Source organism: Protopterus annectens, chromosome 7.part0 (assembly GCF_019279795.1).
Source record: "Protopterus annectens isolate FY-2018-M chromosome 7.part0, PAN1.0, whole genome shotgun sequence".
NCBI lineage: Eukaryota > Metazoa > Chordata > Ceratodontiformes > Protopteridae > Protopterus > Protopterus annectens.
In genome coordinates, this window is record NC_056739.1 from 1,059,750,626 (window position 1) to 1,059,768,231 (window position 17,606).

At 39.2% G+C, this 17,606-nt stretch overlaps 1 protein-coding gene across 2 annotated transcripts in view; it reads right to left on the reverse strand.

Moving 5' to 3' along the window:
• Positions 1-232: 232 nt before the first annotated feature.
• Positions 233-17,606, reverse strand: part of IL17RB (interleukin 17 receptor B) — a 287,120-nt gene continuing 269,746 nt past the window's right edge. For both annotated transcript variants that reach the window (XM_044077616.1, XM_044077615.1), the window contains 3 exons: positions 13,473-13,511; positions 8,677-8,760; positions 233-3,250 (listed from right to left, as the gene is read on the reverse strand). In XM_044077616.1, the coding sequence (XP_043933551.1) occupies positions 2,592-3,250; positions 8,677-8,760; positions 13,473-13,511 (782 nt within the window). In that variant the 3' untranslated portion in view covers positions 233-2,591. The remainder of the gene's footprint in view (positions 3,251-8,676; positions 8,761-13,472; positions 13,512-17,606) is intronic.

Below are 17,606 nucleotides of genomic sequence, written 5' to 3' on the forward strand. Positions count from 1 at the left end.
AACTATAATGCAAGAAAGGCACAATAATTTAGTTATAACTAAATACTAAGCTATCTATTATAAAATAGAACAGTGTTATAGGAAATATAAAGAAATTTTGTCACAACTTAGTCACGGCCAAGGTGAGTGCATCCAACCTTGTAAAGCGGCAAACGAGATCTGGGGAATTACACCACTGCATTGTGGGATACCTACTTGCCACGAGCCAAGTTTGAGTCTTTCAGCTATGTATTCGGCCGAGTCGGAGCCGAGATCTGGCTCCGAACCCATCATTGTAAGAATGAAGGCGAGATAGGACAACATAACATCGTATCTTTCCTTTCTTCCTAGTACCCTGCTGTGTAACGTCTGTACTTAGAAAGGACTTCCTGAAATTCTAAATACTGATCAGCTGAAATGGCATTAGTAAAAGGCACCAGGTGATGCAAGCTTGCATTCACATGTCTTGCAGTACACATCTTGATATGATATCTGATTCGCCAACTGCCTCCTACTGGCTACCTACTTACACTTACCCCCAAACAGTGCTGAGGATTATGATATGGTCTTCCTTCACATTCTGTAAGGAAGAAATAAAGAGGTACACCTGTCCCAAGCTAAGTATTTTATTGACTATTACTTCACATTCACCAGTTGTACAAAAAAGACAATTAGCCTACCTTGTCTGTCTTTCAAATGACTAACATTGCACCTCTGTTCCACCCTTTCCTTCCCATTCACTCTTTCTCTATCTGCCCCATGGTCTCTTGAATAACATTGTGGAGTCTATCTCTAATACCCATTCCAGGAGTATACAGCATGGGTGCCTCCAGTTTGATGCCTGTACCCCCTCCTTCTCCCACTTACTCCTGCCCAGTCTGAAGTTATCAGCTCTTCCCATTATGACCTTGTACACCCAGAGCATGTCTCCATGTCTCTTCTGGTCCTTAGTAAGGAGAGATCCAGCCCCACTGGTCATCCATCCAACATCCTTTGCTAGCGTCTTGATTTTTATAGCCCTTCTACTTGTAGTTTGAGTCCCCAACTATGAAAATATGCAGCCACGCCATAATAATTTATCTTGTTTATCATCCTTCTAGTTTTACTGTGTGTTCTCTACCTCTTATGTGATAACATTTGGTCTGCCTACTCACTGCCAAGTCACCTTAGTTAAACAACAATTTTACTTCTAAACAAATAAGTATGAAATTACATTTCTGTGATTCAAGTTTCTATTTCAGTACTAAAACAATCTATTTGACATGTGTCAGCATCTGAAATTAAGTTCGACAAGCCAGCAACTGCCATACCTCTCAATTGTTCTGCTCAAGAATTCTAGACAAAGGCAAAAATAATGGGGGCAAAGGGGCAAAAATCATGGACATTTTTAAATATTACTCTAATTCACTAAGGAAGTTAATAGAACATGTCTGAAGCTCTGATATCTGTCACTATTGATTGTAAGCCACAGTGATTTAGCAGAAAACAAAATATTTTTTCACTGACAGAGTAAAAACATGAGGCAAAATCATGGATGTTGTCCAAATTCAGGAACAGGTAAGATGTATGCTTATAATGGTTATCCTTAGAATTGTATTTACTTGTTACATATTTAAAACTCACTAGGCTCATATATGATTTTAAGGATGAAACTGAAGCACTCATGTTTTGTTTATGTGACGTACACAGTTCACCAGGTATGAAAGAAGAGAGTGAGGGAATCAAACCCAGTGCTACTGGCTAAGATTTACTGGCAACTCTTAATTCCCTTTGTCAGGTTGCCATGGAGTGCTAGTTCACACTTCCTATATCTTTTTGTCTGAATGCTTGATAAATCCATGCCCAGATACCTCTCAACTGCACAGATTTTTGCAGAATGTCCAGATTTTGGTCTCATATTTTTTGTCTGTTTTTCATATAATTGTGGGTTTTTGGCAAATTAGTGGTAAATCATTAAAGAATGAAGTTAGAAAATAGTGACAGACATTTGAGTTTCGGACTTCATATCCTTCAGAACATTTATGCTAAATCAAAACTTGTTAGTCAACTTTCTAGGTTTGTAAGAGCAATATTTAAAAATTGCCCCTATTTTTTGGGTCTTTGTCCCAGTTTTATTTATAGATTTGTCTAGATTTTTGCTCTAAGAGGTTGAGAGGTATGCCCACTGTCACTTTTAATAAGCAGACAAGTACCTCTTTATCAGAACAAATGTAATCAGAAAATAAGCATGCTAACATGACATTTATTCTTTGTTGTTCGGGCTTTTACGGTCTTCCTCTCTCTACACACTGTCCTTGTTTATTGCCATAAGGCTAATGCATTTAATAATTCATCTGACCATACTGCATGAACTGTAAACATCATGGCAAACTTTTTTGTTGTTGTAAACCAAGTAAGCCCACAAGTGCCTTTTTTACATTTGTCATTTAGAAGAGTTCTCTAGTTAAGTGACTTGCTCAGATTCTGAATCAAACTTCATGTAAGGTACAGAAGGAATGAATCAAACTCAGGTGTATAGGATGATGGTAGCAGATCCCAGCCTTAACTCCTCTGCGCTGACAGGTTACTTTCTGATGCAGCAGCAGTTTGGCCTTGCACTGACAGGCAAAGCATCAGAAGATCTCAATAAGGCAGTCTTCCTTCATTTGTACTGTTGAAAATGTTTTTGCCTTAGTTTTTAATTCATGTATCACATCATTCAGTCTTACAGTTTGTTTACTACTATACTTGCAATCTAGGATGACACTGTTCACTGAAGGGAAAACTCTGCATCCAGATATGTTATGAAGATCTTTGCAAAATTGTTTCAATGACTTCATGAAACTATACTTACTACAAGCAGTTAATACAAGTGGAATGTCTTTTTCTGAGCTTATTTCATCAAAGGAGACAACCATGTATTTTTGCAGAGATGAATTGTGCTTTATGTCACTGCAGAACAAGTTGAGTGCCAGAGAGTACATATCAGATGAACAGTCTGTGTGGTTAGAACCATCAAGATATGAGCTGCTCTGCATGGTAGTTTTATTTAAACAGAGGAAAATAACCTTATCAACGATTTGCTTCTGCTGACTAAGCCATTGCACGGGGCCCATTTCTGCAATGTTTCTCATCTGCCATAAATCTAGAGCAACTTCACAAAGACAGTCGGTGTGCAGAAATTCAGCAAATGCAAGAGCAACATTCTGAAATACCTCCTTGTCAGATGGGTAAACAAGCAGTACTTTAACTCTTGCAGGTGGTACTGTGGAATGCAATGTCTTCATTTTACCTAGAAATAAAACACAAAGTTATTATATTTTCTTCACTGATTTCATTGTTTCCTACCTGTTCTTCAGTGTAATCTGATTATCAGTAACAGGTGACTTGTCTTAGAAGTCATTGGTGTCGAGTTGTATCTGACAATGAGAGAGCAGAAATGTAACCTAATAAATAGGTAAGATATATGTTACGATCATTGTAATACATCAGTACAAAGGAAACATTCTAATGTCCTTAGACACACCGGGATTAACACAAGTAATTTTATATGTATTTTTTGCCCCCCCCAATCTGTTAATCAACCCCTCACTATCAGCCCAATCATTTCCCATCACTGGGGCAAGAGTTGACTGGGAGGGGTAATCAGTCAGACAGCCATCGGGGGGTGGTTTGAGATTTTTGTGCTTAAGTCCTAATCCCCACATGTACCCAGCAAAGCACTGGGGACAGGAAGTGCAATGAACTGACCATGAAGGGCATGACATCCCTTCCTCCCAAGGGGAGTTCCCTCCCCTAAAGCATGAGTACCCATTGTGCCTCCAAGTGTGCACATCATATCTTACCTTCCAGGGAGAGCTGATTAGGCTATGCACCTTCACCGCCCCCCCCCCACCTCCTCCAGTGCTAGGGATACCAATCATACCCTAGTCACCTTGGGCTGCAATCAGGGCTCTCTCTGCGCCATGCAGCTAGGCACTAACATGGCCTGATTTCTTGTTCTTGGTTACAATGTGTGAAATACTGTCAGTTGCTACTTTTATTAAAATTACAAATTCTGAACTAGAAAAGAAAGATTGTATAGTTGTAAGAGCTAAGGTTAAAACAATTTTCTGAAATATATGATGTTAAAATATTTGGTCTCCAAAATATTTCACATACATATTCATTGAATGCCTGCACAAAGCTAAAAGCACTTCTATTATAACTCTGTAAATATACGTTTTAAAAATGCTGGTTAATTTTATTTTATTCTACGCATTATACAAACTAGTCAATCCTAGTTTTCAGAAGAAATTGACTGTTGACAATGTCATATGCTGATGACTATTTCTTACTTGTATATATTGTACACAGTTCTCATTTCCTCTCTCTCTTCCTTCTGACTAATTTCACCTTGGTTTTTGCATTATTTCAAAATAGTACATTTTATATAAAATTTCACCTTGCTTTTGCAATATGTACAGATGTTACATGATACTCTTTCTGGTTGTGCTTGGATCTGTTTTTTGATCTATTACTTGTAAATGCTTGCTATTGTCCTGTATCATTCTTCTATATGAACTAATGCTTGTAAATGATTATTTTTATATCCGTTTATGGTTGTATTGTACCTGCCTTGTAGCCCAGGTAATGGCTGAAGAGGGTCTTGGTCATTAACCCGGTTAACTAACAAACAAAAACAGACATGCATACATAAATAAAATCTCTGAAGTATAACTCAGCCAACTGTGAGTAACATCTGCAATTTTATATTAGTTTGACAACTGTACTTCTTAAACTTTATTATTACAAAAATGGAACTACTCAGAGATGTCAGTACCTATTTTATCCTTCGAGGTCATGGGGAGTAAGTAATGGGCATAATGCACAGAGAACAAATCCAGAATAGGACACCAGTCTATTGTAAGGTACATACTCACTCAGCATGCACATCTATGGAAAACTTAGAAAATAACCAGTTTCACCTAATGGCATGTATTTTGGAGTGGGATAGAGCATCTAGCAAAACCCCTCATGGATGCAGGAAATTACCCTAGCTGGAAACCAAACCAGTGCACCAAAACATATGGGACAGCATACTAATTGTTACAGCACTACACAATCCAAGACAGAAACAGAGTAGTTCAACTCCCCGGAACTTCCTTCACCCCAGCTTAACAGCTACTCTGGTGTGAGAGTGCTCACGCGTGTGCGCACGCACACACACACACACACACACACACACACACACACACACACACACACACACACACACAATGTGATAACTGCAGGAAAAAGCAAAAGCTTAAAAACTGCTTGAAACTGATGAGTGCAGTCTTCTTGTTATACTTACTATCTAGGCAATATTTGAACTTTTGACCTTCTTTATTACATTATCCATTTTATTTTGTTGATGTTTTACCTGCTCCAAATTTCAGTCTCCTAAGCAGTTTCCTTCCTTTCATTTCATACTGCTCTGTGTGAAGGTCCAAGTTATAAGATAGGGGCTTGACGTAATGGTTAAGGTGTTTACCTCACAAAGTACAAGGTTTGATCCTCACCTTTAGGAAATTGGATAAACTTAAAATGGCTCACAAGGGCAACTTACCTATGAACAGCATAGGTATACTGACCATTGTCAATTGTTTTTAGATTTCTGTACCTCCTAGTCATATTTTTCTCACTGAGAACTATGTGCCATTTTTTTCTTAACACTTGTTTGAACATGTCCTTTTTACTGTGCTATAACTGCTTTACAAATCTAAATTGTTTTCTTAGCAAATAGGTTAACCTCATTTAAAACAGGCATCTTTTTCTAATATGTGCTCAGCATTGAGTAAAACAGCTCTGGCAAACAGTTGCAGTAAAAATGTTCCCTCATTAATTTATTTCAGACCAACTACCACTGACTTCAAGTTCCCATCAACATCACCTATTTGGTCCTGCTCTTTTCAGGGCAGGGCCATTGCTGATGAGGAAAACCCCAGATGTGTCCATCCCTTTGTTGGGTGGGATATGTCTCTCTCTGGACAAGAAGACTTCCTAGTCTTTACAGGCTTGTAACCTCTGTGCCTTGGGAGGGTATTGAGAATGCCAGGACTGTCATACTGTTTACATTTGTTTGTTTTTTTTTTTTTTGTTAATCAGCTCTACCTCCAACTAATCTACTGGAATGAAATCACCAGATGTGTGCAAAGGTGTCTATGTGTTAATGTGTCCTTCATGCTGCCTCCCTCAGCATGTCTGCACTAACCCAAACACCTCTGTATCCTGTGCCTCTACCATGTGCCCCCAAATACGGTCCCAACCGACCATCCCAAAGAGAGGTGAACAGTCTGGGTCTCATCATCCCCCCCCCACACCAAGTTACCAGCTCTAACAGGTACCCAAGCTGCTAATCAAACTGAGATTGCTTGGCTTACAGGGCTTCTGTGCCAGTGGAACTGGCTACAGAAATCATAAACATTAATATTGCTGACTTCAACATTTTTAACCACAAAAACATAAACTGAAAAATATATATTGACAAATTATTTATTGTTGCAAGGTATAGTTTGCTCAGTGATCTTTGCTAATAGACTATACTTTGACCTTTCATCTTTACTACCTTGATCTTCAGATTTTACTACATCACAATTTAACTGTATGCTTAAACAGCCTAAAGCATAAATTCGTGACTTGGTGCCACTAATGTAAAGTCTGATAAAATCTCAAGTTCATAGATTACAATTTCTTGAAAAATGTAGTTGTATGCTGTAAAACAACCCTCCTCCCAGTGACTCACCACATGAAACCGCAATATAATTCAATTCTTATGTTATATACAGTATAGCATCCCTAATCCAGGATTCCCCAACATCTAATCCTAACCCTGCCCAGCAGCCATGTATCACCACATCCACTTTCACCTTCAAACCTGTGCCCACATCCTATATGAAACTACTCAAACTGTGCCCTTCTTCAGTTGATGGCCTTCTAAGTGTTTACCATAAAACAGCAGCAAATAGCATTGGCTGTCCTGTCTGTCAGTATAAATAGGTCAATCAAGGAATCTTAAGTTCCCTCTCTGGAAAAAGTCACAAATTATCCCTCTGCACAAAGGAGGAAATTCATCAGACATTAGTAACTTTAGACTTATATAACTCTTATCCCCCTCTCAAAATACTTGAAAAATGTATTCAGAAATAATTGCTAAACTATCCCCTGCAGGAAGATCTCCTATCCTCATACAACATGGCTTTCTTCTTTCCCATAGTAGCAATACTGCACTTGTAAACTATACAGATACTATCAATAAAGCTAGAGATACCAGCAAACTAGACTGTTCATTATTTCTAGACTTGTCTAAACCTTCCAACATAGTTTGTCATAGCAAACTTCTAGGGGCAAACCCAGAAATTTACATTTGTACTCAAATCATATGCACCCCCCCCACTACCACCTATCATTTAAAGTACGTACATAACTCTCAAAATAGTGCTCCTATGCAATTCAGAAAGAGATACTTTAAGTTGTTGCCACTTGTAATCATAAAAATGCTATTTTATAGGTACAATATTCTCAGGAAAACGCATTCTATACAGCACTGAGCAGCAGATAATAGTTTGGACAGCTCTAAACAATATGTGCTGCTTGAACTATAAAGATTCTGAGAGATGCTCAGAAAAAAATGTACTCATCTGAATATAGCGAGTATGCCTAGCTACACCCCTGCTTCAAACGTCCTCATTAAGTCTCTCTCTCAGCCCAACCTTCTATGGTTCAAAAGCTACCTTTCCAATTGGTATTGGTCAGTAAAATGGCACTCCACCCTCTTTCCACAGCTTCCAGTCACCGCTGGTAGGTATGGAAAGACCACCATTTCATGAAGCATACAGTACAAGGAAGGCAACCATTTATATTCCAACATCACAAGGCATATGCAGATTTTCTGAGCAGTTTTAAAAAAAAGAACAGTATATTTAAATGTATTGTTACATGTTCAGGAATGTAGTAAAGGGAAGGACTTCAATAATGATAGGACGAGTCTTATGAAAGGTGGGAAACTAATCTGCTTAAAAAGGATATGAAGCTTATGTATTTAGTATGGAAGTGGGACACTGTACAACAGAGTCCTTTTCTGCAATAGAAACTGATCTCTTTAAGTACTCAGTGTTTTGTAACATGCAGGTGAAAGTTACACAAGTTAAATCCAAGTATACTGCATACAGTACACTCACATTGTTTCACTAACCTAAACTTTAATAACTGCAAATGTGCAAACGATAACAGCGAAGCAGTGTAATGACCAAAGAACCTACATGTATGAAAAGAAGCAGGCAAACAAACTGTTTTATCTGCCTGAGTTCTGCAGCTACCTGCCTGGAAATGCTTATTTTACACACACTGCTCAAAACATAATACAGATAAATAATATTGGTATAGTTTGTCTATCAGTTAAATGTTTCTCTTTTTTACTGAAAAAAGGTTGTGGTGCTGCAGTAGCGCTGTCACCTCATAGTAAGACGCTGTCTGGTTCAGTTCTTAGCTAGAGCGTCTTCTGCATGGAGACATGCGTGAATGGGCGTACCTTCGTTGAAGGTTGTGCATCAGGGCTGGTAACTCGGCACTTAAAAATCAACTACCAATCATTAGCGGACCGGAGTTCCGCTGTGGCGACCCCTAACCGGGAAAAGCCGAAAGACACAACAACAACAACAAAAACAACTGAAAAAAGATGAACAAAAAATGGCTTACCATATCTATACATGAAGTATACCATGGCAACTAATATTGCCCAGCAAATGCTTGAAGTGACAGCAATTATATATGGTACCATGTCTAAAAGGAAAAAAAAAATGCTAGTTTAAATACACATCAAAGTTAACCTGAACAAATCTCTGTTTTTAATATGATTTTATTATTACTGTTTATGTGTTATATCAAAAATGAAGTACAGTTTTACAACAAAATTTACAAATTGCTATGGCAGAACTTTGCTGCACAATACTTCCCAGTATTTTCAACTGCAAATTATTTGTTTTATTGAAAGTATATACATGTAGAAAGTCCTGGTGTGGGCATAACAAGCTGTGTCTGGTCAGGATAATTGGGCTTAAATCATATTGCTCTACTTATGATATAGGTTCATAGGTTCATAGGTTCATAGGTTCATACTAGGCTATCTGCCCTAAGGCATTTATAAGCCTAGCCCAAATTTTTGTGGCTTACGCCACCCCTTATATGAAAAAATACTGTGCCCATTAGTTTGTTGTGCCTCTGTCCAGCAGTGACACAGAGATGATTCCCGGGATAAACCTACAATCTCCCATCCACAGGTCAAGATTTCTCTTGAACAGAGCCAGCGAGGTGCTCTGCCTCACATGGATCGGGATTTTATTCCACTGCATAGGGAGTCTGAGTGATAAATCTATCCCTCCAGCACGTCCTATTTATATCCGTGCTAAGGTTTAAGTCGCTTGCTCTAGTGGTTTTGGTGGATTTGGATTTTTGAGGTGGAGCATGTCCATTAATTCGGGTTGGACATGGCCTTGTATGTCAGACACATGTCACCTCTGAGCAGGCGGTATGCAACTGAATAGAGCTGGAGTTTCTTCAATCTGGCAGCATATGACAGATTTTGGAGTCCCTTTATCCTTTTGGTGAGGAACTTTTGGGGTCTCTCCAATTGCTGCAGATGTCGGGTGAGATACATCCCGAATGGGGCATTGTACTCGATCATTGGTCTGATAAGTGAAGAGTACAGGGAACAATGACCTCACTAGATCTGGATGTGAATCCCTTCATGATCAGGTGGGCAATGTAGAAGGTCTTTCTAACCACTTTAGCAACGTGAGTGTCAAAAGAAAGGCCACTGTCAACCTGGGTCCCCAGGTCCCTGATAACCTCTTCTGTGCTTAGTGGATTGCCACCTATATGGTAGCTTGGGGTTACCTTGTTTTTCCCGAAGGGTATGACTATACATTTTTTGGCGTTTAACTTCAGGCCATGGCTCTGGCACCAGCTATCTGTTTCCGTGAGTCCCTTCTGAAGGATGTCCGTGTCCGCTGCACTTTCCACTATGGCACCCAGTTTGCAGTCATCTGCAAACTTTGCCAGCCAAAGTCCTCCCATGTTGGCCTGTACTTCTGAGAAGTAGATGCCGAACAATAGGGGGCCAAGGACCGAGCCCTGTGGGACACCACTTGTGACTGGCTTGGAGTCTGACATAGCGCCAGCAACTCTAACCCTGTGGGTTCTGTCCTTAAGCCAGTTTGCAACCCATCTTGTGACATATGGGTTTACATTTAAGCTGGTAAGTTTTTCTACAATACCCGAGTGGAGTATTGTGTCGAAGGCCTTTGCAAGGTCAAGGTAGGCTGTATGGACTGCCTTTCCCTCATCAATGGCCTTGGTGACTGTTTCGAAGAAGTCAACCAAGTTCAAAAGGCATGATCTGCCCTTGACGAAGCCAAACTGGGTCGGGTCCAATGTCTGCAAGTCCCCTATACCTTTGTTTATGAGCTCCATTATGATCCTCTCCATAGCTTTGTAGACTAGACTTGTTAAGCTTATGGGGCGGTAATTACCAGGGTCCGTAGAGGCACCACCTTTGTGGAGTGGGACCACAGTTGCCGTACGCCACTCCTTGGGCACGTATCCTGTGGTAAGGCTGAGATTAAACAGCTGCCTTATGTGCGGGTTTAATTCCTCATTTAGCTCGTGTAGCACACAGCCGGGGACACCATCCGGTCCCATTGATGCTGTGTTTTTAGCTTTAGAGAGAGCAGCTTTCACCTGCGCATTTGAGATGTCTGGGAGGCTACACTCTGCTGGGATAGTTATCTCTCCTTTGGGGGGGGAGAGGGGGGTGAAGTTTGCAATGAACCTGTCTGCCAGTATGTTGGCAATGTCTGTGGGATCAGTGATTTTTGTATCATTTTGGACTAATTCTGAGCATATCTGGGAGTTTCCACCCAGGTTCCTAACTGAAAAAGGCCTTATGATTGTCCTTTGAATCCATGGCAATTTTTCTCTCAAAATTGGCCTTAGCTGATTTTATGAGTGCTCGTATTTTTTTACTAATAATGATCCAGGGGTGACTTCCCTTTTATGGATTTTGTTCTATCATGTAATAGCTTTCTCATCTTATTGTAAAGTTTGTTAATGGCTGGGGTCCACCAGACTGGACGTTTGCCCTTTGTGGAAAGAGTCTTGGTTTTATTTGGGATTGCCTGATCCATGCAGTCCTGGAGGTGTTCATAGAAGGCATTTGTAAGGGCTTCCGCAGCTTGGGTTGTGGTTTCCACTGGCTCAGGGGCCTTGAAGGATACCACACCAGTCTTGAGTAGTGTGAAGTTTGCTTTAGAGAAGTTCTTCACTGTGGTCTTTTTGTTTGGGGTGGGGGCGGGATGTGGATTTCCAGTGAGATTAGTTTATGATCAGATCTCACCAATGAGAGATATACTTCCAGTGTGGAGCATTTTGTCCCCATGTTTGTGATAATGAGATCTAGTATATTTTCTCCTTTCGTGGGAACAGTGACTAGCTGTTCCATGGCATTTGAATTTATGAACTCCAGGAACCGTTGGGCTAGAAAGTTAGGGCTTGAGTAATGTTCCCAGTCTATATTCGGGTCGTTGAAGTCACCCAATATGATGGTGTTTGGAGATACATTTATACCCTCCAGTGTCTTCAGGAAGGCTGTGTGGGGTTCCTGAGTTTGAGAGGGTGGCCTGTAGCATGCTACAATTTGTAGAGCAGTTTTGCCTATGGTTAGTTGCACCTGGATCAACATAATTTTAACAGTTAGAAGATACGATATCACTTCACAAATTTCAACAGCAGGGGAAACACAGCCATATGAACTTTAAATATGTAAAAATTAAACAGTGTCATACCCAGACAGCTAAAACATGAAGTTTGGCAGGGATTTAAACCATATTTTTGCAATGTTGTCTAACTTGCGCACATTAGCACTAGCTTTCCTCGTGCTATGTTTTTATGGATTACCACAATGAGATGTTTGTAAGAATGATGAAAGCTACTCATTTTGATTTTTTGAGCTTTTCTTCTCTTTTCAGTATGAGCAGCAGTGTCAGGACAGACTGCCAGTGCTTGCACATCCATGTGATGGTGCAGCAGTGTCAGGACAGACTGACGGTGCTTGCACATCCATGTGATGGTGCAGCAGTGTCAGGACAGACTGACAGTGCTTGCACATCCATGTGATGGTGCAGCAGTGTCAGGACAGACTGACAGTGCTTGCACATCCATGTGATGGTGCAGCAGTGTCAGGACAGACTGCCAGTGCTTGCACATCCATGTGATGTTGCAGCAGTGTCAAGACAGACTGCCAGTGCTTGCACATCCATGTGATGTTGCAGCAGTGTCAAGACAGACTGCCAGTGCTTGCACATCTGTGTGATGGTGCAGCAGTTTCAGGACAGACTGCCATTGCTTGCACGTTTGTGTGATAGTGCAGCAGTATCAAGACAGACTCCTAGTGCTTGCACATTCATTGATGGTGCAGCATTGTCAGGACAGACTGACAGTGCTTGCACATCCATGTGATGGTGCAGCAGTGTCAGGACAGACTGACAGTGCTTGCACATCCATGTGATGGTGCAGCAGTGTCAGGACAGACTGACGGTGCTTGCACATCCATGTGATGTTGCAGCAGTGTCAGGACAGACTGACGGTGCTTGCACATCCATGTGATGGTGCAGCAGTGTCAGGACAGACTGACAGTGCTTGCACATCCATGTGATGGTGCAGCAGTGTCAGGACAGACTGCCAGTGCTTGCACATCCATGTGATGTTGCAGCAGTGTCAGGACAGACTGACGGTGCTTGCACGTTTGTGTGATAGTGCAGCAGTATCAAGACAGACTCCTAGTGCTTGCACATTCATTGATGGTGCAGCATTGTCAGGACAGACTGCCAGTGCTTGCACATTTGTGTGATGACACAGCATCTCGACTGCACAAGAGAACTCACCAATGTCAGTGTACCTGTCTCAAAAGCACTATGATAAGTGGCTTTCCTCCCACAAATGGGAGTGCAATACCAAATGGCCAGAACAATGGATGAAAAGTGCAATTATTTGTTTGTTAAATAGGTAGGTGAAGTGATCATCTGGGGGACGCTTGTCTCTGGTCACAAGGTAATGGAAATTAATGGAATAAATAAATTAATAAAGATGTGTACATATCTATGTTTTCAAAGTTGAAGGAAAAAAATGGTTCTATTTTTGGTTAGCGGGATAAATACTGACCAGCTGGTAAAAAGCCCACTCAGATCACATGCATATAGGGCATATAAACTCCACATATATAATAATCACAAGACAGGACAAAACTCCAGATACTTGAATTCTGAAACTCTGAGATAGAAATCTTAATCAGTAAGCCATGTTGAAAACCTACACAAGGCCTTCATGAATATACACACATAGAATAAATATATGCACAACAATTTTTGTATGCTGAAATCTATTCTGTGTTTCATTTCATTGTTTTTAAATGTTATAATTTGCTCAAAAGAGAAACATACCAGTTTTTGTTGCTTTCTCTGGAAACTCAATGCACTCCCCTACAACAGAAAAATTTCATACAGATTTAGCAATTGAAAGTAAAGAAAATGTTCAAGCTCTAGTTTAAAATGCATCTGATAGCATTTAATGATTTGCCTGATACAAATGATTAACGTACTAGCTTATTCACACTCACTGATAATCTACTACTAGAGCTCAAAACTTTTATTACCTAAATTATACTTTTGTAACAGGCATTCTTGGCACACGACAGCATCGATTTCAGTGTCCTTTAAATAAGGTGAGGCCAAGAGATTTCAGGTAAAAACAAGTTCAATTATTGTGAAGTGTAAACACAGGGTAAGTCACATCATGCTATAACTATAACGTAACAAATCAAAACAGCTCTCCTATACTATTTAAATATATGTAAAAGGCTCATTATTATATTTTCTTAGAAAAGGAGTTAAATGTACTCTTTTACAAATCGATTCATTAACTCTTAGAAAAAAATAATCCTAATGATTACATTACAACATCCTAACAAATGATATTATATATACATACATATACACATATATATATATATATATATATAGATATATATAGATATATATATATATATATATACACATATACACATACACACATATTGGGTAACAGTTTTCTTATTAGCTAAATGTTTCCATGTTGGTATGCTAGGAAATAATGTGGTTCCTTTTCTGCACAAATGATAATGCTTCTAGTATCATAAAAATATATTATATTCCACTGAGAAATATGTTAATGTAAATGGTGTCCTTTAAAAAGAAAGAAATTCATAAAGAAATATATGTTATAGCTAAGACAGTGCTACCTTGGTGTGCCACTGACACATACACACACACACACACACACACACACACACACACACACACACACACACACACACACACACGTGCAATCACGCTCACACACACACACACACACACACACACACACACACACACACACACACACACACACACACACACACACGCATGCACTCACACTCACACACACACACACACATTAGGGTCTACTCCTCTTCAAAGTTCTGCATTATAGACATATGCTCCTCTACTTTTGTTTCAATGAGCCTTGTTGTTTTGGCTTCTGTGTTTTAGTAGCCTTTACCACCTGCACCCTAATACAAGGAAAAACACACACACACACACACATGCATGCACTCATGCTCACACACACACACACACACACACACACACACACACACACACACACACACACACACACACACACACACACACACACACACACACACACACACCTATTAAAGAAGTTTAATCATAAGGCTATTACATTATCACAGATCAGTACAATTACCTGACAGCTGCCCTGCTAGTATATGTGGAGTCATACTGCGATCCAAGGTCTTAAAAAAATTAATTTAGCTATATCCTCTAAAATTGCAGTTCATTTAAAACTTTAGATCCAAATCATAAAGCCAGATATTTGTAAAAAAATATATATTCCTGTACTAGTTTTATGACACTGCAGCAAAAATTCATATGGTGAAGTCACTCAGGTTAGTGGCCTTTCAACATAATACTACAGCCTTCAGTGGTTGGCTGGCAGTTTACTACAGAGGTTTATGGCTATGAACCGCTAACAAGCTTCATGCTGTAATCCAGGATTGATACCATTAGTTTCTACTGGCTTAATGTGCGTCTTTGAACAAGTCACTTACAGTTCTTCCAGGCAAGAGCTGTGGTTAGCTCACCTATCATTCCGTTCAATTTCCTAATCTGATGCTTCTTAACTCTGCTCTGAGGACCAATAAATAAATACATAAAAAAAAATCCCTTCTTCCCTTCCTCTTTGAGAGTTGAGGAACAGAAAAAGTTAGAAAACCACCAATGACGTTCTTTGACCATATCTGGAATTGTATTATCAACTTTCATTTCTGTATGCTGGTCCTGTAATATCACCCCAACTGGCAACTGCTGATCACGTCCCCTAACATGTTGTACTGGGAGTAAGCACCCCTTTTGCCCCATCATAGCTGTGTTTCTGTTCCAGGCCTCCAATAAGAATGGGCCGCAGCATCCTGTTAAAAAAATGTGTGTTTGTATGCATGTTTACGTATAATAAATAAATGTGGTGTATAGTACCAATGTATGTATAGTTGTAACAGAACACCTTTGTTAGCAGGAAAGAGCAGAAAGGTTTTTGATTAGAAGAACTGATTGGTTTGTATACCTGAGTTACTCTGAGGCGCATAAGGAACTCTCTGCTTACTCTTGGTTTCATACTGCTGACAGGGAACCTGTGTTTACATTCTGGGCCATGAAGGATCCCCTTCTCTTTGAAACACTACTTGTAGAAAACTCTAAGAGGAAGACAAATATATGAACAAACATTCTCCTACCTGCTATTCCTGTTAAAAGAGGTTTTATGGTTGGCTGTGTCATTACCCAAAGTCTAACCTACCTTCAGAATAAACTCCCTGTCACCAAAAAAACAATGTTGACTGCTATTCACCTTTATAAAGGAATTAAACAGATATATAGGTAATTCTAATAGGGAACAAATGAGGCCAAGTTTAGGTTGTAAGCTTGGTATGAACCTGTGAAGGGTAAAAGGAAATGTGTTTTATTTTTAGTTTGGAATCTAAAAAAATCAGCAAGACATACATGATAGTCCACTATGAAGGCTTACATTATAACCTTGTCAGCAGACATGCTGTGATGTGCTTACTGCAGTTTTGAAGCCATATAGATAGTTCAGATAAATACATTTTGCATATATTATGCAGTCTGTCTTTTTGTTGTTCCTCAAGTGCATGACACAAACCCTCTCTAATTTGGAAAAACTGATTTAACAGGCTTTAAGCATTGATTTACTGTTACATGTTTGTCTAATAAAAAATTAACATTACATGTTGTCCTTAAATATTAATTTCCAGACAAATGACTTTAGATATTAAATATAGTGGATTGCTGTATACCATAATTCATTGAGAACTGACTGAATTTATAACTATGAAAACAAGGAATGTTTTGTTTTGGAGTAAAACAAAGAAAATATGTTGTGCAGCCTATGTTATTAAACTTTGGATTTTTGCCCAAAAACTAAAAATATTGTCTCCAATATTTTAAACTGTTTAGTCATCAGTGTTATGTAATGTCTTTTCTGTGAAAAGCTGTTTTAGTATAGTGAAGTAATAGAAAAATATTCATGCCACAATTTCTGAATTTTATGAAGCTGAGTAAGCATGTGAACCACCTAACATTTATTACATCTTAAGGGACGCAAGTACATATTTAACATACACAGCATAACCAAAATGTAAAATAAATAAATGATAAATAAATAATCAAAAATAAAAGTGACTGCACCCTCAGTATGAGAAGATCACCTCCATAGACTTGATCTCTAAGTACACAAGCCCTAGTAAAACCCTTAAGCAGAATTATAAAATTTTAAAATGTAATTTCATTCATGAATGTCGGGATAGGATCCACTATTAGTGGGCGAAGGGTATAGTATTCCCCAAAACTTCAACTTGTAAGTTGATGAAAAGACTGAAAGAAATTTGTATTTCAGCAGTACATGGCAGCTGGAAAAGTGTCACCTTTAAAGTGTACAAAATCAGTCAGATCCTCAAATGTGAATACCAAAAAGTGTCATGTATAGCCCCTTGTTGTGTTGAAACAAAAGTATTATTTTTCCAGACAAATGCAGTTGTAAAACATTAAACTAGAAGATATACCAATTACAGAAGATGAGATTACAAAGGCAATGGTTCTTTCCCCAATGGTGCAGCTCTTGGCCCAGACTCCTGATTTTTACAAAGCGTATTCTGGAAGATCAGCAAAACACCTAAACAGTCTTTATAAAGAAGCAGAGGGTAAAGGCATCTTATCTGGCTCTTACAGAACTTCTGATGTCATTTTTAGTTTCAAACAAGGGAAATACAAACTTAAGTCATCAATCTATAGACCACATTCTTTCTTATCATTGATCCTTCAATTTTATGCAACAATTTTGCATCCAGAGTACAGCACATTATCCACCAGCTGGCATCCCCATTATGAGAAGGACTTGAAAAAGCAGATGTAGTGTCCCAGATCTGATAAGTTAATGGCTAAATATGCAAACCTTAGTAGCATTTT